The sequence below is a fragment of the Pavona decussata genome, unplaced genomic scaffold (genome assembly GCF_977016875.1).
Source record: "Pavona decussata unplaced genomic scaffold, jaPavDecu1.1 SCAFFOLD_51, whole genome shotgun sequence".
Classification (NCBI taxonomy): Eukaryota; Metazoa; Cnidaria; class Anthozoa; order Scleractinia; family Agariciidae; genus Pavona; species Pavona decussata.
This window is the reverse complement of record NW_028145473.1, coordinates 1,470,000-1,495,978: the sequence shown is the minus strand read 5'-3', so window position 1 is coordinate 1,495,978 and position 25,979 is coordinate 1,470,000. Positions and strand designations below refer to the sequence as shown.

General features: G+C 37.8%; 2 protein-coding genes across 3 annotated transcripts in view; one reads left to right on the top strand and one right to left on the bottom strand.

Annotated features, from left to right (window-relative positions):
• Positions 1-5,928, bottom strand: part of LOC146481014 (uncharacterized) — a 68,837-nt gene extending 62,909 nt beyond the window's left edge. Inside the window, exons 1-2 of the mRNA XM_085108715.1 lie at positions 5,820-5,928; positions 616-747 (exon numbers count right to left, since the gene is read on the bottom strand). Coding sequence (XP_084964841.1) covers positions 616-682 — 67 coding nt within the window. The 5' untranslated portion in view covers positions 683-747; positions 5,820-5,928. The remainder of the gene's footprint in view (positions 1-615; positions 748-5,819) is intronic.
• A 5,371-nt stretch (positions 5,929-11,299) lies between these two features.
• Positions 11,300-25,718, top strand: LOC146481013 (uncharacterized). 2 transcript variants are annotated; one of them, XM_085108701.1, is made up of 16 exons: positions 11,300-11,440; positions 11,749-11,845; positions 12,288-12,473; positions 12,994-13,117; positions 13,912-14,087; positions 14,748-14,966; positions 16,423-16,491; positions 18,937-19,059; positions 19,660-19,773; positions 20,618-20,734; positions 21,620-21,757; positions 22,427-22,510; positions 23,030-23,188; positions 23,582-23,679; positions 24,667-24,814; positions 25,471-25,718. In XM_085108701.1, the coding sequence occupies exons 2-15, from the start codon at positions 11,749-11,751 to the stop codon at positions 24,808-24,810; spliced, it is 1,848 nt and encodes a 615-aa protein (XP_084964827.1). In that variant the 5' UTR covers positions 11,300-11,440; the 3' UTR covers positions 24,811-24,814; positions 25,471-25,718. The 2 variants fall into 2 exon arrangements, with proteins under 2 accessions (XP_084964827.1, XP_084964826.1); XM_085108700.1 differs by having other exon boundaries at positions 11,301-11,440; positions 24,667-25,718.
• The last annotated feature ends 261 nt before the right edge of the window (positions 25,719-25,979 follow it).

The window sequence follows — 25,979 nt, the reverse complement described above, 5'->3', positions numbered from 1 at the left end:
AGGGGAATTATTTCTGCAAAAGTTGCGCTTATGTATCAGGAGATAACATTGAGCTATGTAGGAGTCACAAGAAATTTATGAAGGCGGCATGTTTTTAAATAGAAGAGCAAAATAACACGGTAAGGTAAGATTACAAGTAGTGTAAACATAGAGCGGTTTTTAATTGAACGTCTAAGCGTTTGCTTTTCCAACCAATGACAAATAAAGCAATAGTAATTTGATCTCACGCATTTTTCCGCACTTAACACTGTTTAAATGTACTTGCTTCGAATTCTGATTGATCTATTGTGCTATTTTCATTTTTTTCTGATTCGGTCAGAGTATTTTTAAATACCAAATTTAAATTTGGTTGAAGTTTAACTGAACCTATTTCAAAACCATTCTACCCTCCATATAGCATGTAGTATTACGTATGTATAAAGAGTGTGGGACGTGAAACTTGTCAACGTAATGTAGTTATGCATGTCACTGTTCCTGTTTAATAAAAAAATGTCAAAAAGAAAGCAGAAAGCAAATTAAAAGAGTTTGCTTTTTGGAGACTTTTTGTCCAAAAAGAGATGTAGTGCTGCTTTTTCTTTTCTTTTTCTTTCTTTACAATGCTATTTCTTTGCTTACCCTGGCTGGCGAGGGCATCTTTCCTGACATTCCACGTCAACACTAATAAGAAGAATAACGTTTTCATGATACAGAAGTAATTTTTCTCAGCGATTACGTTCGAAGTCCACTGTCAATGCGATGCATCATTTCCTTGGGTACACTGAATAATAGTAAACAGGTATTAAGTTAATGTTAAGAAATAACAGCATAACCCTAAAATTTACAACGTGTAAACTCCCTTGAAATTCAACTTTACGGTCTGGGTACTTTGCTGTTTTTAACCTGGATGTCGATTCTGGTGTTTTTTGACGTTCGTGTTTGTAAATTTGAAGGGAATCGGCGTGCAAATACGGATCGAGGAGCAAGAATAAAAATAAGCGATATGAGTATAAGGTGAATGATTCAAATTCGAGTGAAAACATAAAATATATGTCTTACATGCATAATCTTAAGCTATAAATCAAATGTCTTCCTAACATCAATGCCAAGTTAGTAATTTTACCGCTTTGTTGGATGTATTTTATCCAACAACTACAATGAAGACCACACAGCTGATTAAACGGCTTATTGTAGCGCAGTGTGTTTCTTCCATATTTATCACTTGCATGACGTCCCGCTGAAAAGGTTTCCAACTGAAAACATTTTCACAATGCACGACGGCGTTAAATTGCATCTTCACTTAATTGACCACCAACGGGCCGAGAGAAGGCTTATTGCTGAATAAATAATAGTATCCCCATGTAACTTTTCTAATTGGTTTGGTTAAGAAAGACTCCCGCAGGAGGAAAGAAAGAGAAGATCGTCAACATATAGATGAATTTCTAAACTTAACATTGAAAAACATTGAAAGTTTAGCAGAGAAGTTTGCCATATGGAAGCTTTTGTATAGGGGTAACCTCAAAAGTGCCTTTCATCATCAAGATGCCTTGATCGTTATTTGGTCCCATGATAAGCCTTTTAAAACCAAACTGTCCTAGTTCAACTTTTGCCTTATGAAAGCCAAAACAAAAATCACCAAAGAAAACTTATTGTGTAAGCTATTAATTTTTAGTATTTCACCTTTGGGGATCACTGGCTCACGAGCGCCAATGAATTTAAAAGTTTAAAAGCGCCTACTTTTTCCATATTTAGTTTTTAATCTACCTTGAGCAGTTCCTTTTTTTACAGTAATTAAAGAATAGGGCAAGGAGACTTGTGAGAAAACTCAACAGGTTGAGGTCTGCTGGCAAAAATGGATAACTAAATTGTTTTTTTTTCTTTTCGCAGGCCATGTTTTCCTTTTTTGTCTGCCGCTCATAACGGCCTCCGCTTATGTTCAAGAGGCATTGCGAAGTTTCCGTTTATCATCCTTTGTGATATTACCGGTATTACAGCAAAGAGTTCAATTAAGCTTGAGGTCTTTTAAGCTCACCTGACAGAATGCCCTCTTGTCAGTTATCGGACTCCAAAAAATGAATAAGAAAACAAAACAAAACAAGCTAGGAGTTTCGAAAATCAGAAAAACGAGAACTGGCCACTGCCGTTAGACATTCCCGTTCTCGTATTGAGATTGAGAATGGTCAAGTTTTCAAAAGCAGCACCTGGGCTTTGTATAACAGTTCTCAGAACGAAAACGGATGGTCATCTGTTCAGTACTACAGTTTCCTTTCTGCTACCAAAAAAATATTCACTAATTGAGCAAAAAAAGCATTTCGTTTCACTCACCGGTTCAAATGCAAGTAAACGATGACTGACGACGCAACAGCTTTTATCTGTTGCATAAAGACTAAGCGGTTGTTATCAGGTTTAAATCTGACGGAGGCGTGCCCAGATATTTGGCATCCCATAATTCCCACTTGTTGCGAATTTATTGAAAGTTCCAAAACGAGAGAAGATAGGATATAAGCATGATTGCACTTTTGTCTAAAGAAAAAAAAAACGAAAAACAGGGCACACGGAAAGGGAAAAATATGGTTTTTCGCAGATAGACTGCCTCTTCGAAGGGTGGACTGGATGTACAAGTCTCCTTAATTTAGATAATACTCTGAGTCAAAGCATTTTAAGGGAAAACTCCGTGAGGAATACTTCACTAAAGTCTAAGTGTTACTTGGATGAGTGAACTAAGAAAAATTATTGCCAGAATTAAAGGACTTGAGGTACAAAAAGGTACTTTTTTGACGCAGCAAATAATAACTCATCTCTTAGGGCGCTTAGCCGTCTGCACCGATTATTTTTCGGACTGAATTCACCATTTGGAAGATCTTGTCGTAAGTCAGTCCCTCAAATTTCTTCAAAACGGCACCGAGAACTTTCTCAATAAACAATTTCGAAGAATTTCTAGACATCGACTTTCAAAATGTCAGTCTTTTTTTAAACTGACCATTCTGGCCAACCAGTTCTGACAATTGGAAAACGACCTTAGATGCAACAGTTATATTAATCTCCTTATACTAACCTTTTAAATAAGTTGTAATTTTAGTTCAATGTAAACATTTTTAAGGAGAAAATAATGGCAAAATGTCGCGCAAAATCGTCTAAACGATGATACAAAAAAATCATTAATTTCGGAAGGTACAATGGGTAATGTCACCAACATTGCATAGTTTTTCTCCGATATTTTTTCCCTGGTAAACGTAAAACACTTACAATAATCGGCAAATTGTTAACATTACTCATTCTCCGGTATCTATTTTAAAAAAAATTATCGAAATCGGCTTGTTTCGATAAGTTCCAATTTTGATTAAAGGCTGAGATGACAGCAATCCGTTTTTGCCATGTTGGATGATCCTCATGGACCCCAAACCCCACATACCCCATTTAATTAATCTTATCGTTTACAGCTCATCGTTTAGTGGGTAAAATATTTTCCAGTTATTATAGCAGAAAAAGATGGAAGGGTGGGAAGTTAACTACAACCGACTCCTTTGTACCACTGTGGGAAACGAGTACGTTTGAGTGTTTTTGAAGTGAGTAAGTTCCATAGATATGACGCTTTTTCTAATATACTCAACAAATACGCAGCTTCTGATTTATCAACGACAAATGAATACATAAGTTGTAGACTACAAATCTAAGTTATAAAGTGCAATATAAAAGTTGCCGTTGAAACAATGGGAGAGTACCAAACTTCAACATGAGAAACAAAATGTCTGACACCTTACTTTTCCTGACTTATTTAAACGAAACGCAAAAAGGAAATAAACACATGCAAATGCTACACAAACCTTGTTGAGGTTCTGTCAATGGCAAGCGAACAAAGTTTAACTTGAGCCAACCCCAAATTCGCCATCTGAGCCTCCACAATAGCGGTGCCGAGAAATAAAGTCCATTTCACCTTGCCGCGATTGAAAAAGCCAAAACAATTTTTTTAACAACCTGCAGGTTATCTCCTTGAGCAAATAATCAGCCGAACGTTCAAGAAAATCTTCATGAACACATTGTGGACTAACCACGGCGAAAATACAATTATTTTGAGGAGTCTCAGGGCAGAACTAGTTTATAGCCTATAGTTTATAGTGTTCTCTTTTCACTCAGTTCAGCATGCACATCTAACACAGAACAGGTGTATTAAGCAATACGCCGCTCTTACACAGTAAACAATTTTTACACCTGCTAAGCCGCGTACATTTCACCCGATGCTGGGACAATTCAGTCCACCAAATTCTTCAAATCAGAATGAGGTCGATTAAGCCTTTTTTGTAAAAAACGCTGCCGGACGAATGCCACCTTTCTCTCACCGGTTTAAACCAAGTAAACAAGGACTGACAATGCAACGGCTTATAACCGTTGAGTAAAGACGAGGCAGTGATTATCAGGTTTAAATATTTAAGGGGGGTGCCCAGATATTTGACATTTCATAATTTCCACATATTTCAAATATTTTGAATGTTCCAAAATGAGAGATCATACAGAGGTCATCCCATCATCATTGCACTTTTGTCAAGGGAAAAAGATAATAGGACATGCGAAAAGGAAAAGGATTGCTTTTTTACAGAAAGGCTAACTGATCTAAGGGTGGATGGGATGTATAAGGCATTTGAATCTAGAAAGTGCTCTAAGTCAAAGCATTTTAAGACAAAAATCCGTCTGAAATACCTCACTTAACTCCATGGGTTGCGTGGATTATTGACCCAAGAACATATTCTTGCCAGAAGTATTAAAAAAGACTAGGGGAAGATCAAAGGCACATTTTTGACGCAGCAAATTATAATTCATCGCTTAGGGCGCTTAGCCGTCTGCACCGATTATTTTTCGGACTGAATTCACCATTTGGAAGATCTTGCCGTAAGTCAGTCCTTCAAATTTCTTCAAAACGGCACCGAGAACTTTCTCAATAAACAATTTCGAAGAATTTCTAGACCTCTAGACTTTCAAAAAGTCACAGTCCTTTTTTTTAACTGACCATTCTGGCCAACCAGTTCTGACAATTGGAAAACGACCTTAGATGCAACAGTTATATTAATATCGTTATACTAACCTTTTCTTAAGTTGTAATTTCAGTTCAATGTCAACTTTTCTAAGGAGAAAATAATGGAAAAATTTCGCGCAAAATCTTCTAAACGATGATACAAAAAAAGCCATTAATTTCGGAAGGTACAATGGGTAATGTCACCAACATTGCATAGTTTTTCTCTAGTACATTTTTTCGGTGGTAAACGTAAGACACTAACAATAATCAGCAAATTGTTAACATAGCTCATACTCCGGTATCTAGTATAAAATAATGTCGATGTCCGCTAGTTCGACAAGTTCCAAGTTTGCGATTAAAGGCTGAGATGACAGCAATCCTTTTTTGACATGTTGGATGATCTTACAGACCCCAAACCCCACATACCCCATTTAATTAATCTTATCGTTTACAGCTCATCGTTTAGAAGGTTTTTTTTTTCAGTTATTATAACAGCAAAAGATTGAAGGATGGGAAGTTAACTGCAACCGACGCCCTTGTATCACTGTGGGAAAAGAGTTCGTTCGAGCGTTTTTCAATTTGTAGTGTAAGATCCATAGATATAACGCTTTTTCTAATATTTTCAACAAATACGCAGCTACTGATTTATCAACATCCAAAAGCATACATAAGTTATAGAATACAAATCTAGGTTATAAAGTGCAATATGAAAGTTGCCGTTGAAACTATGGGAGAGCACCAAACTTGAAAATAAGAAACAAACAAAATGCCTGACACCTTGTATGCTTTTTCTGACTTAAACAAGACCCAAAAGGAAATTAACACCTACACAAACCTTGTTGAAGTTCTTTCAATAGCAAGCGAACAAAAATTAACTTGAGCCAACCCCAAATTCGGCATCTGAGCCTCCTCAATAGCGGTGCGAGAAATAAAGTCAATTTCACCTTGCCACGGTTGAAAATCTCAAAACAATTTTTTAACAACCTGCAAGTTATATCCTTGAGCACATAATCAGCCGAACGTTCAAGAAAGTCGTCATGAACACATTGGCGACTAACCACGGCGAAATTACAATTATTTTGAGGAGTCTCATAGGAGAAATCGTTTATAGCCTGTAGTTTATGGTGACTCTTTTCACTTCGTTCAGCATGCACATCTAACACAGAACAGGTGTATTAAACAATAAGCCAATCTTACACAGTAAACAATTTTTACATCTGCTAAGTCGCGTAAATTTACCTGATGCTGGGACAATTCAGTCCACCAAAGTCTTCAAGTCAGCCTGAGATCGAATAAACGCTCCCGAACGAATGCCACCTTTCTCTCACCGGTTTAAGCCAAGTAAACGAGGAATGACGATACAACAGCTTGTAACCGTTGAGTAAAGACGAAGCAGTGATTATCAGGTTTAAATGTTTAAGGGAGGTGCCCAGATATTTGACATCTCATAATTTCCACATGTTGCAAATTTATTGAATGTTCCAAAATGAGAGACCATAGGGAGGTCATCTCAGCTTGATTGCACTTGTCAAAGGAAAAGGAAAATAAGACATGCGGAAAGGAAAAGAATTGTTTTTTTACAGAAAGGCTAACTCATCTAAGGGCGGATGGGATGTATAAGGCATTTGAATCTAGAAACTGCTCCGAGTCAAAGTTCTGTCAATAGTAAGCGACTAAAAATTAACTTGAGCCAACCCCAGTTTCGACATCTGAGCCTCCTCAGAACTTTTATTGAACTTTTTCTTTTTAAATCAACCTACGGGTTATCTTCACGAGCGTAATCAACCGAAAGTTCAAGGAAGTCACCATCAACACATTGCTGACAAACCACAGCGCTATTAAAACTATTTTGAGGAACCGCAGGGAAGAAATCGTTTATAGTCTATAATTTATGATGCACTGTTTTCACTCATTCCAGCATGCTGACTAACACAGAACAGGTGTATTAAGCAATATTAGCCACTCTTACACGGTAAACAATTTTTGCATCCGAAACGTCGCATAAATTCCACCTGATTCTGGGACATATCCTGTTCATCAAAGTATTCAAGACAGCATGAGAGTCATTAAGCTTTTTTGTAATAAACGCTACCGGACGAATGCCACCTTTTCTCCGCTTAAATTGTATGAAAAAAAAGCTTTCAAGCTGAAACTTAAATATTTTTCTCGCAACACTATATAAACTTTCATAATTTCTTTGTCACTAGATTTTAATTAAATGGCAGCCTTTATTTCAGGAATAAGAACTGGTATGAGCTACTCGTGCGTCTGGTGACTTATGGTGACTTATGACGTCTAAATTTAAAAGTTCTAAAATTGTATTCGCAATTTTTTTATTTTAAATTTGTATTTTTCGCAACATCAGTCACTTGTACATATAAATCACAAAATGTGCGCGCGTTCATAGAATTTCGTGAATTTAGTGAGCCTCTTTATTGGCATCAATATATCTATACGAGCCATGCAGTGTCTTATGTACTATCTATGATCTTAGCTTTCTGATTATTGAAGAGTTTTTGAACTTCAATTATTATTTTTGAACGCATAGGAAACAAAATAGCCAGCCTACCTTGTAGCCTATAAAGTAGGTTATATCGAGTAAACATAATTAGGCAGTACACTAGAATGGAACGAAACATGTTCAAATGATGTGTCCAGTTTGTGTTTTATCTTTTTGTTTACTCCTGGATACACCTGGAAGCATTTTTGTAGAGATCCCCAGATCAGTTGTGTTTCTCTTGTTTTCGCTCTGAGAAATAGCGAAAGGATAGAAACTCATGTTTTAACCTTATGTCCGTGAATCTGTATAAATTGTAGAAAAGTTGTCACATTCTTCTTGGAATAGGCCTTATCACGGTTTTCGACGCCATTTTGACGGGTAGGCAAACAGGCTTGAAATACAGTGTTTGTATGGAAATCCCATGTCAAATAATTCTCATAAAACATCGCTTCTGAAAAATTCATGAATTGGAAACTTTTGGCGCTAGGAAAAGGATTTTAAGAACAAAATTGGAGGGATGTAGCTGTGACAAAAAGCGTTCAGTCGTGTTTTGAACTTTCCATACATTTTCCTGTATTTTTTCCCGCGAACTATTTTTAATAGCAGTTCACGGGTGGTTCGCAATACAGACAAATGTATGGAAGGTATAGGGACAGCATTATGCTAATTGCATGGCCGTGTCCCTGCGGTGATTTGAAAAAAAAAGGAGCAAACGTTCTCGCAGTACAGCACACGAAGGGAGCGAAACGAAAGAAGTTGAATCGAAATAGAAAACTCCAAACACCTTACATTGGAGTTTCGAGGGGTATATTTAATTAACGTTCCATCCTTAACAAAGTGAAAAACAACAGCAAGAAGAGATTATTTTTGAAATAATAACGGTGCCGTTTTCTATGTTTACAAGATCACAGGCACTTCCTTCCCTCTCCTCCACCCAGAATCAGTATGGGTAGTAATGCTTTATTTTAAGGTTTTTCATAGCAAAACACTCGTCTTACAATTTTTGCTGCACACAACATTTTGAAAGTTTCCTCGGCAGTCCGAAGCTCTCTTCGCACCAAAGATGGTCGAGACACTTCTGTGCTAAGCTCTCGTTTTCTTACAGGCAGATTATGATAGCTTACATTCCTTCCTTTATCTCTTTTGGATCTGTTATTACAGTCTGGAAAGGACGCGACAGTATTTTTTCAGTCCATAACCAAATAGAAAATTTACCGCGGAAAAAGAAATACATCAATGTGACTTACTATGTTTGAGCTTCGCAAAATGACGTCACGAAAAAGCGGTCACCCTATTAGGCGCTATTCAAAATGGCGATGCTCAAGCTAGATTTTGGATATGGATAGAAATTTTGTGTGGATCTGTTGTACGTCAGATGCTGAAACAACGATAAATGACTCGTGATCAATTCATTGCGTACTTTTAAATTGGTTATGTAAAAATATATACGATTTGTGGAGTGACTTTATCCTTTAAAGGTATTCAGGGAAATCAGTTTTTGCTTCGAAATAAATTGCTTTTATCAATATTTAGGCAGAGCGAAGATCTGAGACTTTTGCAAAAGCGCACAAATTCAAAACGCCCGACATAATTTTGAAGCGAACAATCCCAGCAAAAAATTCTATTTTTTTGAGATCGCACCATAGCAATCAATAAACCTTCCGTGCTGTCAAAAAAACAACTTCAGGAAGCATTTAACCGAAGGACTCCTCATTTTAAGAGCCATTAATTATTACTTTACGGCTGGGCTTTTCTGAAATCTGTAACTGCGGCTAGCTGTTTAAACTGAGGCTGAAGCAACTACTGATTTTTTTTCTTGATTATTTTATTTGTCGCATATGATAGATTACTATTATGTTATTAGTAGTTTCTCAGGTTGAAATCTAGATCTTACACAGTTTACGATGAACTGTTTTCAAGGTTTTTCGTCATTATGGGAAGATCAACTACCAAAAAATAAATCATGATAAACCTTAGAAAACCTTCATAGAAGGATTTTGATTAAGTGAGGAATATGTTCCCTGAAAAACTTTAATGGAATACAGTTTTGAAAGTCTCCTAGGTTATTGCCTGGTAGCGACAGGTGAAGAACTAGGTAACATAATACGCCGTAACACAGCAAGCACAATTTTGGGGTTAAAAGCACTTTTTGAAACAATATCTCGACCACTATTAATGATATGACACATGAGAATAAAAAACTGACTGTCCCACCGAAAATTATTAGAAATTTGTGAAATAAGGTGAACAAATAGCCTTGTGATAAATGTTGGGTAAAATTACCGGCATCTGCAGCATAGCTAAACACAGATTGCAGCAACGTTAAAGAACAAAGAGAATCCTAGTATGCAAACATAATTTGAAGCCTGAATTGTTGATTCAAAGGTTCCAGAAAAGTTAAAAAACCTATCTCGTTCAATAGAAATAAAATTCAAAGTTCTCTTATTTATCTTGCCGTTATAAGAATAGGACCATACCAATAAAATTGTTTGAGTCACCCAAGGGGCTTTTTTTTTTCTTCAAAATGGTAAAAACTTTCTAACTCATTGACTGCTTCTCTGTTAAACTTTTTCTAATAACTCGACATTTAGATCACCTTTATAGTATTCCAGCTCCTTTTGAAACGATAGCGGCTCTTACATACGAACCAAAATATAGGTATAATTTGTTTTGTCGCCAGCATTACTCGTACGACAGATACTAGTCTGATTAGCACCAATGAAGGGCGACTGAAGCCCCGTACTGAAACATGAAATCTTCTGTGCTAATATTAATGTATGAACAAAGAGCCACTACTTGTAAAACTTCTCCCTTACAGAATAAAAGTGAAACATGAAGTTACCGTCTGACAAACAAAAGGAAAGGTGAACGTTACGCTGGATCAGCTTTTAACGACGATTTTTAACGTAACACAGCGCGCGGATAACTTTTAACGCAACACTTCATTGGGGCAACGTGTTGCAGGGTTTTGAAGACAGATCAAAAACTTGCAATGTGTTGTCGCAACAAATGTGCTTTGTTAATAGTTGTCGCGCGCTATGTAATACGATAATAACATTCAACGTAAGGATGACAATTTAAAAAATTGTTCGTGTAACATCACCGAATAATATCGAATAATTAACATTACATTCTAGCAAGTTTTATTTGATCAAATATATATTATTACTCCAGCCCAAAATAAACGTTTTAACGTAACCGTTTTACACTGTAGACTCCGACGAAAGAAAATTTTTCCGGCAGCTCTGGAGTTCACGAAGCCTCGACAGTAACTCACTACAAACCGTATTCAAGAAAAATGAGTTTCTGTTAGTCACGTTAGAGTTTGATTTAAATGCATGTGCGATATAGAGGGATTCGATGAAATGGGCTTAAGAAGGGGAGGGGGCATTGGTGTCATTTTCATTTTCAATTTTTTTTTTCAGTTTGGTTATCAGGTTATTGCAATAATCTTAGTATAGTTCATATACAGTGGAGGAAATCTTCGCGGAGACTTCAACACTTCTGAAGTTAAAATAATCTTGTTTTGCGTGCTCAGTAAGTTAATAAAAACGACACCGTAAAATTGAAACTCGCAGACATTTCATGTCATTTGGTATTGCGAAAGCCGTTACTTGATACCAGCAATCTAGACAAATGATATGTTAGCAAATCATTTGTCTAAATACTGGTATCGACAAAGGGCTTCTGGAATACCAATGACAAACATAAAATTTCTGCGAGTTACAACTTTTGTTTTTTTAAGGAGAGAAGAGAGATTTTTCGAACAAAGCAGCGGTGCGATGAAAGGAGACCCGGTTTAGACAGATGCGTGGTGTTATGTTACGGCTGCAATCCACTGTGCAAATAAAAACGTACACAAAACAACTGCTTGGAAGAACAGAAAGGCACCTTCTACCTTTGCTGCAAGTGGGGTACGAATTGAGGGATTTTGCAGAAATTGAATTGGAGTGAAGGTAGGAACAATGATTTTTGTTTTAATCGTTCACGTTTCCTGACTGGAATAGATCGTTGAAACGGTTGCCATAAGAAATGAAAGGAAAATGAAAGGCTGCAGATCAAGCTGTAACGAAAGTGATAAAAAAGTTAAGGGTGGAACAATTTTTCCAAAGACAGTGACTGACGAGCCACCCGCTAACTGTTGCGTTTGATGGTTCAAATCGTCTGTTTGCTGCGAAGCGTTATTGTGATTCAGAAGAATGAAGTTGTTGTTGTTGTTGTTCTTCTTCTTTTTTTACATCATTGTTTCTGTTTTCTTTCACAGATGACCAAGAGTTTCTTCCTTCTGTTGTGTTGCCTGTCTGCTTCTCTGGTGTTGAGTGAAGAGCAACCACAAAAAGGTGGCGCCGAACAAATGCCAGGTAACAAGCAACAATACTGGCTTGCGTTACACTTTTATTAGAGAAATTGAGAAGGTATTGATATCAGGATCGAAGATGCCTAAGGCGCCTCTTAACGACAAATTAAATTGATTAAGTTTTCGTGCGAAAACGTTATATTGATGGGTTGCATGGCTATCAATTGCTATCAGGGACTCGGAATGTTTTTTCCTGTGCTAATTGTTCCTGTAAAAGAGACTTTAGAGTGTTCAGGTCCAAACATGTACAGTGTGAAATTTTAGCCTCGCGACTATCTTTTAGTGTATATATAAGTTGGAATTAAGTTGTGCCAACATACTGCCAAAGAAGAGGGTGTTCGTTGCATCCTGGTTTTGTAAAGCGATATCTTTCTTGCAAAATGGCCACATTTTAATCTTTGAGACGGGTTTCCAACTACTACATTTGATTTTCATTTCTTCTGCAGATTTTCATCAAAGTCCTGGCCGCAAGACCACGCTTTATGGAGGTGATATTAAGTTCACCCCCAAACAACAGGAAAATATGAAGAAATACGGCAATCCTTACGGCCCGCAGTCACGGGCGGCCAGTAACGTGGACAGCGAACGATGGCCCAACGCTGTGATTCCATACAAATTTGACTGTTCAGTTGGTAAGTAGCGTTTAGACACTTCTTTAAAATAACGTAGGGCATTGACCAAACTTAGGATGGAAGGATGGGAAGGGTGAGTGGTTCGAGTCTTTGTCGTTCTATATTGTTTCCGCTAAGTTATGCAATAACTTCACTAAACATTATATCTATCCAATCAGATGTACAAATAGGTTAGTGGCAGAATATAGTAATCTCCTAGGATGTGGTACCATAACCGCCGGAGCTAAATTAAATATACAGTACGGACAGCGTGGGCTGCTTGCTTAAGCACTTTACCATTACCTCATCTGCAAAACAGCAAACGAAAAACATTACCTTAACGGTGACATTTTTCTCGGAAATCTACCTCATGGTACAGAATCACGGTCCGAAAGTAAAGATTCGGGTGGTGGAGAGGGGGCATTTTTTTCTTCATTTATTAATTTGCTTTTGAGGGGATGAGAAGTTTTACTTTTTTAAGATTCCTGGGGACCCTGGACATGTATTTAAGTGGTTAATCGCTTTTTTGTTTTTTTGTAAGCCAACATGGAGAGTGCTGTAGCTGCAACCTTGCAGGCCATGAGGATGTGGGAAAGGAAGACATGCATCCGATTTGTGGAACGAACCACTGAAAAGGCATACCTGGAGTTGTTCAGGGGACAGGGGTGAGTGCATTTTCTAAGCAACCATTTGTACTATGATCATGGTGGAATAAAAACCAAGTACTGAGTTCAAAGTCTTAAGAATTCTATGGATGAAAACGAAGACGTCTTACACAGCATCCAGTAAAAGATTGTGATATGCTGGCTGAAGACGAGATTACTTGTCTGGATAATGGTCATTGTAAATCATCAAGAATTTTTCTTTCATGCCATTCATGGGAGTGGAATTGTAATGATTGCATAATGATGATGATGATTATGATGACAATGACAGTGACAATGATAACGATGTTTCTGTTGCTAATGCTAATAAGTCAAAATGTAGACAACTTTTCTGCAAAGAAGTCTCCTGACCCAACCGATGCCAACTTCCAAAAGACACCTTGGATTATATGCAACAAGGAAGGCTTATGCTTACATTTATGATTGGAAAAGATAATTTCACAGTCCGCTTTTGCAGAGCTGGTTGAAATGTGTTGTCGTTGTTTTTGTTTTTGTTTTTTGTTTTTTGCTTGGTCGTTTTGCTTTTTAGTTTTTTATTTGTCCACCATTGTTAGATTTGGAAAGTTTTTTCTGCTATTATAGAATTCCCATAAGGCCATAACTCTTTAAAGAAAAAAACGGGTTAACCACTTTTAACCAATATTACTACTTCCACGTACTCGCTTAGCTCTTTATATACTTATTTGCTTGTTTATTAATTGGGATTAGTTAATCAATCACGTTACCGTTCGACTTTATTTATTTATTGTGTTATTTGATTATTTTTTTGTATTTCTTTGCTTGCTTAATTTCAGCTGTTGGGGCCATGTTGGACATCATGACTCTAAGACCCAGATCTCCATTGGTGACAACTGTGATTTTCAGCATGTGATGGAGCACGAATTAGGTCACACAGTTGGCTTTTGGCACGAGCAGAGCAGACCAGACCGAGATAACTACATCAGTGTTATATGGGAGAATGTTTTGGATGGTACATAATACGACAAATTCGTAGCGCGAATTACCGTACCTAACACAATTATGAAGCAAATGAAAAAAACAACTATTAAATCCATTGAACCTCTGTAATTTCGTGTAAGAATTAAATAAATTAAATTAATATATTTTGCGTGGGCAAGCAAAACACCTGGGATTGTTAAGTTGTTTTTCAAAATACTTCTTAGTCTGATTGTAGGGATATGTCGCGGGGGCGAGAAAGTAACGTAGAGTCGAGAAGCCTTTTCATCCCTGTAAACTAACTGCACCGTTGCCTTTTCCAATTTCATGCGTGAGCTTACAAGCAACAGGAGAAAGAAAGGAGAAAATGAAAAATGTTTATAATTATGTAGTGATATGGGGGAGAATGGAAGGCGCAGTGGTGAGAGCACTAGCTTCCCACCAACGCGGTCCGAGTTCGATTCCCTGACTCGGCGTCATATGTTGGTTGAGTTTGTTGTTGGTTCTCATCCTTGCTCAGAGATAATTAATTAATGATTTCCCTTTCTCCTCAAAAACCTACAATTCGATCTGGGTTATTGTCAAGCACTCTGTCATGAGCCTCTAGCTCGAGAGATTGCGCAACACTCCACGTGTTATTTACATGAAATAAATTACTTTACTTATTTACTTTGTTATTTTGATTTTATCACAGGACTGGCGAGTGCGTTTGAAAAGCGTAAATGGAACACCGAGGTGGTGGACTTTGGAGTGCCATATGATTTTGCTTCAATCATGCACTACCCCTTCACAGCCTTTTCTAAAAATGGTAAACCCACGATCCGTAATATCGTTGATATGCAAGGCAAGACTCCTTATGTTGAGCTAAGTGATGGGGACGCAAAACAGACCAATTCCATGTACAAGTGCAATGGTAAGAAAATACGGGGCTTTAATATGATGTTAATAACATGTTGGGCAACTAAATATGGCGCTTATTACACATTTCTTGGCCAGTTACTTTTACAATCATCTTATTTTTGTTTTTGTTGTTGCCAGTATGAGATGAAGTGATTTAGGGCCAGCTTGCCTCGTTAGCTCATATCAACAAGCGCCAGTGGAATCATTAATTTATTTAATATTCATTTTCCAGTTCCATTTCTTGTTCCTGCTTGTTAGTAAAGCTAATGCCATACAACTGAGGGGAAGTCGTTAATAATTAACAATTATTCACCGAAGTGGAGGTGAATAGTGTTGGATATTTACCGAGCCGCGAAGCGGCGAGGTAAATATACACTACTTTCACCGACACTGAGGTGAATAATTGTTTTAGTATATACCACACAAGCTGAATAACTAGCGGGCCAGAATTCCTTTATTTTTGACAGTATACCGACAAATGGTGGGAAATTTTAATATCTCGTGCGCCGCGCTGTAAGCGATTTCTTGTTGTAGTAAGTTTTGTCTCGCTTTCCTGCGAACAATTAAAACTTTTTGAGACACTTGTTTAGTTGCTAATGTGTTATTTCTTTAATTGTTGTGTGAAATTCGTCTTGATTTTGAAACCATGCTCCAAAACATTAGATGTTTCATTGTATACATTGTAATTATAGTGCTCGGCAGTTTTCGTAAACAAGGCATTGTATTTTCATGTTTCGCCTTAGAATATAAGGTTGGAAAGATTAAATAACTTACCATTTACTACCGTCAAACTAAACTTTGTTGCCACTTTTGTATTTTTGGTAACAGCTGCCTCGTTTATCTAAATAAATTCCTCTTTAGTGACTCTGGCGAGACGGGAAGCCATCTTGTTTCTCTTCTGTTGTTCAGAGGTGAATAGTACTTGGCTAATCACCTCCGAGCTAGCCAATCAGCGCGCGCGAAAGGCACTATTCACTTGTGTGGTATATACTAACAGCTGATATCCCAAGGCCATTCAGCCAATCAGAACTCTGGGATGGCATTATTCAGTGATCCAGTTTTCAACAATCCCACCAACAGAACGACCTTAAATACTACGGGCGGCACGTCTGTTCAACTTGTCCAAATAAAAAGTCTTACCTGTCGCTAGAACCTACTAGTAAAGACCGAAGCGACCAGTAAAACTTAATTCGTTATTTATACCTTCGAAAAACCAATGCTCCAGACTTCCAATTCAATCCAGCTGAATATACATTCCCTACATGAAAAAAGGAACCCAGCCAAGAGTGATAGCGGAGTTTCGTTCGACGATCATGAGGAAGTTGACAATCACGTATGTTAACACGTGTAGGTTCCTAAAGTTGTTGTGTTATATTTTGCACTGCCAGAAAATGAATAGTTGAAAGGCATGATTGTACTAAAATATTTAGCATCTACGCTAAATTTTTAATTTTAAATATTTTTTTAAGTTGTGATGGCGAAGAGAGCGATTGCAGGATTCAGTTCATTCCGACCAGTTCCCCGGATCCAGAAAAGAAGTAAGTATTAAATAAAAACCAAAGTACTGTCAAATCAAGAGAAAAACGAAATAGTAAACCAACGTGTAGTAAAATTGTTAGACCACTAACATAAGACCTACTCAAAGAGGGTTAATGTTGTAACATCACTAAGAATAATTGATGAAAATCCTCGTCACTTCCCTTGGGAAGGTTTCCACATTTGAGCTTGGCTTCAATTTCCCCAATCTCCGTGTTTCAGTGTTGAGTTTCAACGGTGAATTTTTATGCACGATCGCCATTGGAAGATCCAACACTGAAACGGGGTGGGGGAGACGGCAAGTAAAGGCGGAAAAAAAGGAGATGGGCTGTTTCAATCGAGATGCGGCATTTTACCTTCGCATTTCTCAGGACATTAATTTTTATTAGCTAAACATTGCAAGAATAATCATGTCCCAGTTGTGTGCAACTCTTGCTCTTCCTCAAAGGATTAAAGTAAAATTGGAGATGACGTGATATCATTTCGATTCTTTTTCACTCTAATAAATCGAGAATACCTTGTCGGTCTTTCTTTGTAGACTTTAACTCGAAGATAAAGTGTTATACTAACGGCAATTTCACTACGTACTTCTCAAGGTGTTTTGATGGACGCTATTTAATTTGGTAGTCTACTGCAATTCTGATCGATTTAAAGTTAATACCAGCTATATTTAAATTGGACTGACGTTTGCCAGGATTGATATTTTAAGAAAATCTATATTACCATGACGACGATCGTGTAAGTACAAAAACTGATGCCAAAATATTAAACGATAGTGTATCGCAAACGAAATATACAAAAAACGGAAAGGTTCTGTATGTTTGATTTTAAATATATCGCAAAAGCGTTCTAAAACCATAACTTTGTATGGTAAACGTAAAGGAAGCCAAAATATAAAAATAGATCTTTAAATAGATGTCTTTAAAATATTCCAAAAGAGTGCGCTGAAGTTATTGTGACCCCACGAGATTGATGAAAACGGGTTTAATCTCTGACATTGCTAGATTAAAAAGTTTCTTGCAATTTCAAATCTGTGCGGTTTTGCAAAGATCTCAGGAATAGGTCGATAGATTTTTTTGTTAAGATCTTTTACTCGCACGTTTGACGATGTGAACAATGTTATCCTACAGCTTATTAAATGTGATTTTAGGGAACACGTTTTAATTAACGATGAAGGGGAAGTCAAAGACGACGTTAACGTTTTCGGTACAAATTCAACGTTGACATAATGTATACTAGTAGCAGCAGTAATAGTTTCAGCCGCTAAATGTCCGTCGTTGGACGTAAGCCTTCCCCGTTGGCCCCCACTGGACCACGTTTTGCGCGACACGGTGCCAGTGCTTGAGGAAACTATCTAGGTCGTCCCTCCGTCTCGTCCTTGGTCCTCCTCGGTTCCTTGTGTGTCCCCGGGGCGTCCAGAACGTAATGCGGATTGTCCAAGGTTTTTTTTTTTCTCTCCTTCCAAAATGTATACTAATACACTAAAATCAATGCGTAAGACATTCTTTCGTGTTGTTACATTTTAGATACCGAGTAGAAGAAAAGCACGGTATTTTTCAATAAAAGATATTAATCCCGATGGAATGTCGTTAACGCTGATTTCATATATTACCATAACTTGGAAAGTAAACATTAATTAATTTACGTCGGTTTATGCGTCCTCTTCATCGTTAAATTTGAAGATGTTTCTGAAAATCAACTTCAACTTTGGATTAAAATTGTTTACATCGAGCTGTTCCTGAGAGTTTTAAGAAAATTTAATGCGAACTATCTCAAAGAAGAAAATCAGTGAGACGTTGCTGGTTTCAAACGATCAGTTCAAGACACACATTGACATTATTTTCAAATCACTTCATCAAAACAGTGTTACTATTACCAAACAAAAACTCAGTTCTGAAATGTTTGAAATCAAGCATACAGAGCTTTTTATTCTAGTCCATTTGATTTGTAGAAATAACAACATGGTAAGTTTTTGCATCAAACGGAAACTCGGGAAAAAATCCGAGCTCCAAATGGGATTTGAACCCACGACTCTCCGTGATCTAGTCGGATGCTCTAACCACTAAGCTACTGGAGACTCCATGGTTAGCAATGGTAAAATGTGGGTCTTTGACAAAGGACTGCATCATTCAGTCACATAGTAAAATCAATACAGGCCCATATGACTCATAACTGCATCACGCAGTCACATTAAGACATATCAGACAGGCACATATGACTCATAACTGCATTACGCAGTCACCTTAAGGCATATCGGAGATGCAACCACCCAACCACCAAAGTGAGTCTTTGTAGAAATAACAACATGATTTGATTGGATTTGTGACATACAAAAATAGAAATAGAAATTATATTGAGAGGCGAAAAAGTGAGGTGTGGCCCTTCAAAAATCTTTATTGAGACACCTTATTCCTTTGATAAAGTGTTCTTCTTTCAACTTTTACCAGGCAACCAGCAGTGCAAGGACAAAAGTTCCCAATGTAGCGATTATAAGAAGTGGGGGCTGTGTACTGAGCATGCGGATAATATGCTTTACTGGTGTACCATTACATGTGATCTTTGCAGTTCAGGTAAACAGGAACCATGATTCACCTCCTTGTCTTAAATGAAGGACTTATTTTTCGGATCGCCAGTTTCACTAATACGATTCTGGCATCCTGTGTAGTAGCCAAGATCTAAAAAAGACATTTTTGTCTTTTTTGACAGATTTCGTGAACAAAAAATATATAGCTAGATATGTTTGTTTCAGTCTGTCACACAGGCATACTCGGAAAAGGAAAAATCAGAGTCATTCATTCTCCAGGCTTTCACATAACATTGCATTTCTTTCACAAGTATTGCAAGTATTGCAACTTGATGGATATGGTGTACATGTAATGAACATAATTTGAAATAAAACATTCAGTATTCAGAAAGTATCAACGTATAATCGTTTACATTTTGCACACACCTTGGAAGTAAATAGTTCTAAAACGTTTCTTTTGTTGCTTACTCCGACGCAGTTTAAAGCTTGTTATGCTCTATGCACAGCCAAAGGTAAAAAAAGGTACTTTATCCCATTAGGTTGCGTTTGACTTAGTAAGGAGTTAAAGCACAAAAAATAAAGTGAAAAAAGAAACGTGGTATGGAAACATAGCGTCGCCTAATGTGTGCTTTTCGCTTTGTTTTAGACTCGTGTATGGATAAAAATGGTAACTGTCCTCTTTGGGCTCAACATGGCCATTGCCAAACTGCACCAGGATACATGTTGCTAAACTGTCGCCATAGCTGCAAAGTTTGTGGAGGTAAAATCGGACACTAACCTATTTTGTTTGTTTTGCGGAGTTTGGGGCACTGTGTTCAAAATTTAGAAGTCGTATGTTAACAGTATTGCTACAGGAAAAGGAAATTGTATCTTGACAGTTAGAAAATATTAGTTGAATCAATTTAGTTTGAGTTTTCAATGAGATCACAGGAGCAGACAACAAATAACTGTCACTAAGCATGAAAGTGACAAATTGGAACTGATTCAAGCTAACTTGGAGCGGGTCATTTTGTGAACTCGTGACTTGTTATGTACCTGAAGAACCTAAGAGACGGAGGAGAAATTTAGGAAATTCATGTATTGAATGCAATTTTGTAAGTAGCTAAAAGCATGCAATCTGGTAGGTAGTTATCTACAATAAATTTGGGCACTGCCTAGGGTTGATTATGAAACACGCTTGGTTACTTTTTTTCAATGACATTTACTTCAGCTTAGTTTAAACATCGCTGCAGTACTATTGTTTGTAAACGATAGGATTGACCGGTCTAGATGAAGACGATGAAGACCTTACGCTGAACAGGTTGAAAACCTATAACCTGTAACACATACTTTGCAGGTATTTTAATAACATAGTTGAAAAATTACTAAAAGCTCACAACCTCCGTTGATAGAGCACTGTACCGGTATCGTATAGGTCATGGGTTCAAATTCCGATGAAGCCTGTATTTTTTTAGCCTCCTATTCGCAGCTACCCAAGTTGCACTGCTCGCATAACTGCGATGGCCTCTTATTTATTTATTTATTTATTTATTTATTTATTTATTTATTTATTTATTTACTTACTTACACCAGTCCAACATCACTCACCCCATTTCCTTTAACAGGCTCCCCTCCACCCCCTACCGCACCTCCAACTCAGCCTCCCACCACACAGTCGCCAGGAACTAACCAGCCTTCGCCACAACCACCTACTGGAACCCAGGCTCCCTCTTTAGGCGTCGGTAAGTTGCAATACTTTTTAAGTGAGGGGGCCTTCTTTTGTTCCTGCGCATACGTTCTGCGCACCAAGGAATTGTCCGTAAAACTCGGTTTTCTTGTGCACTTTATTTTTACGCGGCTAATGACTATGAGTATGACTAAAACCGTATGACCATCTTAGCAAGTGATAATTGCTCTTCAATTAAGAAAACAATACATATATTGCATTTGCAGGCTTTTTGTAATTATTGTTTCTTAATTGTCTCTAACAAAAATGCGTGGTTAGCCTCAAATTTCTGTTTGTATTTCGAAAGCGCTTGCTAAGATTTGTTTTTCCCACATAGTCATGATCTGTTCAAAATTACCCTCGTATTAGAAGGCATCGTATTTGATTGACATTACCATCGCCTTGCTTGTTTCCTTTTTACAGCAGTATGTTTTAAGCTTTTGCTCTTCACAATACTAGCTGTGATTCATTCTAAACTTACTAACAAATTTCTACTATGTAGCTTCAGAACAAGCTACAATCCTGGACAAAACCATTTGAAAAAAATTCGAAATGTGGGAGTAGTTTTCAATCTCCTGTAAAGAGAACACCAACAGGAGAGTAGTAAACTCTTACCATCCCCCCCCCCCCTCGCCTTCCCCTTATCTAATGTTGCTTTAAAAGTCGGACGACTGCCCTGCCTTTTTGTAACGACGAGCCATCACTGATAAGGAGGACTGAGTTAACTATTGATGTAAGAATATGACGATAGAATTTGCAGATGGCCAACACGTTTGTCAACAGTTTTGTCCAATACTGTAGGTAGGTGATAGCGAAACATCCTCCTGAGAATATGACAATTGCAGGAAGTGTTGGGGATTAAAAAAATTAGCCATCACTTGCTTCTTTTGTTGTGGCGAAGGTTTAAGATGCGCAGACAAGAGCGACAAGTGCCCCGGCTGGGCAGCTGCTGGACAGTGTAAAAAGTCCGGATGGATCTTCCGTCAGTGTCTCATCAGTTGTAAAGCAAAGTGTGACAATCAACCAGTACAACCCACAGGTCAGTTAAACCTTTTAGTTGATTGGGAAAGTTACCTTGCGCTAGTAAGACTGTAAACACGGCCTCCAAGAAAAGAGGAATTTGATGTTTTATTTATTGTTTTCTTTTATAATTGTAATTAGGTAGATTCATAGTTGATAATGATTAATTTATAAGCTGATGAAATTACCGTGTCTAGATAAAGTTATCGTATCCTATCGTAACAAACAATGGAGAGAAAAGTAAACGTGAATATATCCCCGTGCAAACTCAGCTTGAGAAGAATTCTTTATTGGAATCGAGACGCGTTCTACCAAAACATAGACTGGTAACTGCCACCAGAGGCACCTCATCCCTCGGAGTAACAAGCAAACTTACCCCAACCCTCTCCTCCCCCCCTCCCGTGGTAAAAGGAGGAAGCTCACACCCAGATGATTGTCTTAGCTTAGGAGGAAACATCTGGTAAAATCGTTTTCCTTCCATTGAAAGCTTGAGATCCCAAAATAAAACTGCTAAAGATACATCAGAAAAATATGACATGGGAGTAGAATCCACCTTTCTCAAAGCAGTACGCACAAATGTTAACACACGTGTCACCCTTAGCCATGAGTTAAGGCATAGGAAAAATTTTGTTCGTGGTTCCCATTAATTTTTGTAGTGTAATTTCGACTGTTTTCGTTTATCCACCAGGAGCATGCGCAAGTCCCCTTGGTCTTGGCTGGGACTACCGTCTTCCAGACAGCGCTTTCAGTGCTTCGTCAGAAATGTCACCAGGTTAGGTCAGCAATCGCTAAAATTCCCGTGTACACTTCAGTGCAAAGCAAAAGGAGGGAGGGGGACGGTGAACTGAACGACTAGACGTAAACATTTGATCTATTTTGCCCATAGAAATTCCAGTTAGTCGGAGCTTGAGTACTTTCAAAAAGACGGGAGGAGATGCTTCTTGAACAAGCATAAATAAGTGTTTAATGTTTTATATGGCTGTAAAGTGCACAGAGCAGCGGTGATAATCATGCGCTACACACGAATACTGATGCTGAGGTCAATATTAATGTCACTTTCCATCCCCACTCTTGAGCATTGGACTGTCAAAATTATGGCCAGCATAGATATTTAGAATGTCATGAAGTTTGGAAGGAGATAAATAAAAGAAAACAACAACAACAAGAACAGCAGCAACAACATATGTTTGCTAGCAACCATAACCACTATGCGTAATAAATGCGCCTAATAAAAGTCGATGGAGGCGCGATATTTTATATAACAAGACGATGCTGTTTTTCGTTTTGGAAGGTGGAGGTTGGGTCGCTGGTGCAAACAACGCCCGTCTTTACTTCGAAGACGACCCTGACAACAGGCGGATTGGAGCCTGGTGTGCTTCCAGCAGAAACCCACAGTGGATTAAGGTGGACCTGGGAAAAGTCAAGCAAATCACAGGAATTGCAACGCAAGGTAATACTCTGCACCTTTGTCAAACATTCATCATCGCGTACATTATTGTCACGCCTCATTATACGAACTCTAATCTGATACAAGAATGGGCTGTTCTTAGTAAATTTGTTATCTGTCCACTGCAGAGCGGATTATGATTAACATACGCGAAGTCCTCATTATTTTGTCTAATTAATTTGACCGGACCCCACGAAATCAGTCGATGCACAGTCTTTTAACAAAAGGCAAGTTAAATGATTTAAGATAATCGTTAATTAGGTTGAAAATACTTGAAAGTATATTTGATCGACGTTTGTCATTGGCTATGCTGTGATGGTTGTCCAGATTCGTAAGACAAGCTACAATATAAAAGGATTCAGTAGCATACTTGTATTTAGTAACACCTACTTTCAGGTCGCGATGGTTTCTACGAACATGTGAAAAAGTATGAGCTGGAATTCAGCACAGATGGTTCATCATGGCAGCCTTACGAGGAGAATGGGTCGAACAAGGTCAGCACATACCATATTTAACCCAATCTAGACGGCTTTTTCTTTTTTTGTTTTCTGGGGCCGCGGGGGGGAAGGTGATTGTGTCCCCCCCTCCTTTGAGGTCCGCAACGCGCAGTGATGACATCATATTACGCGTTAATAAGGCATGATTGCCAAATGGCGGCAATCTTGGATGCGCAATAATACCTTGGATTTTTGGATTTTCCCAGAAGTTCAGGAAAGCGCCGAAATTGAACGAAAAGTTATTAAAATCAATATAGGAACACTTTTTAATGAGCTAGTAACATAAAAAAAACGTAAAGATGTGTGATTTTTCTTCATTTTACAAAGGGATTTTCTAATATCTGAAAAAATGACTGTCAAAAATTAGTTGCTATGGTAACATTATGAACACTAACTGACCACATCACATTTTTTTAGATAAATTTCTGAAAAATTTCTTAAGTTTTTGAGTGTTTGGTCAAATATTTAAAAAGTTATTCAAGTTCTAAGTCGCAGCGGGTACAATCACTTCCTTTTTCTGGGAAATTAACTTGGAACTGGTTCATCAAGGAGGCGCATCCATTTAAAATAAAGAGAAAAAAAATCGAGCAAGTTTCTTGGTAACTAATTTATTCTTGATATATGTATATAAGCACTTTCTCCTCTAATACCTAAGGGTTATAATTGCTTTTTTTTTTTCTAACCCTTGAATAGGAAACTCTAATTTGCAGTAAGGAGGACGAATGGTCATCTATTAGTTAATGGCGTTTTAGTCTGGTGATGTACTCCATAGGGAAGAACAAGTCCTTTAAGTCTCGCAACTTGCCATCAAATACAAACACGCAATGTTTGAACCACTAAGCTTCAAATTGTCAGGTTCAGAGCCTAAACAAAAATTTAAAGTGTTTCTTTCCGTTTTTGGCGCTTCCTTTTATGATATTTCTGTGAAGTCACATGTCAAGTAACAAAGTATGAATGTGTCTTGTTTCTCTTCATTTCCTCAAGGTTTTCGACGGAAACTGTGACCACTTCACGCCTGTGATAAACAGGTTTAATCCAGTTAGGGCCCGGTTTGTTAAGGTCCTTCCCCATGACAACCCGCAGTCTTGGATGTGTATGAGACTTGAGCTGTACGGCTGTGCTGCATAATCAGGTACGACACAAGTCCGTAGGAAAATTTGGATCGAACAGCCAAAAATGGAGTACTACATGTAATACGATTTTTTTTAAATGAGGGGGGTTGCTATGGATTATTCCGTATTAGACCAATCTCATCGCGAGTACCTCATATTGCAACTTACATCGTCACAATCAATGCCCCCTCCCCACCCCTCTCGGCGACAGAGCGAACTTCAAATGTTTTTTTGCCAACGATCCACATCTTATGATTTTTTCATTCATTCTCAACATTTGCAAATCAGAGGAATAAATCTAATAAAAAACTCGGACCGAAATAGTGTTTTTATGTGGGACTAACATTTTGACAAATCTGGAGTAAAAGCAATGAGTAGCACTCTGAAATGGGCTTCACTTATCGGGTTTGCCGAACACAGTGTCATTCAAAATGATAGCAAAAAAATTGAATGAACATGTATTGGCCATCAAGACATTTTTCAAAGAAAGAAATCTCCCAGTAATGACTCCAGTTGCAGCTGAGGCCTCTTTTTTCTGTCTGTCTGTCTGTCTGTCTGTCTGTCTGTCTGTCTTTCTTTCTTTCTTTCTTTCTTTCTTCCTTTCTTTCTATTTAATTCAACATTTTCCTACGAGGTTCTGACTGCCGTTCCTTATTTTAACAACTTTCCTTTTCAGGTCAAAAAATCAATGAAGTAGCAGGTAGATATGAATCAAGTCAAGAGAAATTATTTATCACTGTAAAATGATCAAGCAGATAAAGTAATTAAACTGAAAAGTAAGAAAGAATGTTGTTTCTTGTGTATGATATTAGATCTCTATTAACAGAGTCTCCCTAAGAACCTCATATTCAACTTTCATCTAGAAATAGATCTTGCTAATAACTTTTCCATTGACCTCTCTTGGCAAGTAGGTAACAAAGATGGAATTAGATCTGATTTGAACTTTTCACATCCCGAAATCCAGCGGCGAGAGGAGGAGGAACGGAGGAGAACTCACTATTCTTTTCAAGACAAGTTTGGGTATAAAGAAACCAGATAAAGGCGTACTTTTCAAGGTTGCCCTTTTTTTTGTAAAAGAAAGTAACTAAAGACATTGCACCAACGTCTCTACAGGTAGCGTTTGATGGCATAGATGACGTTGTTAAAGAACAAGATTAGTTCCAACAAGTAGACGACTGTCAGTCC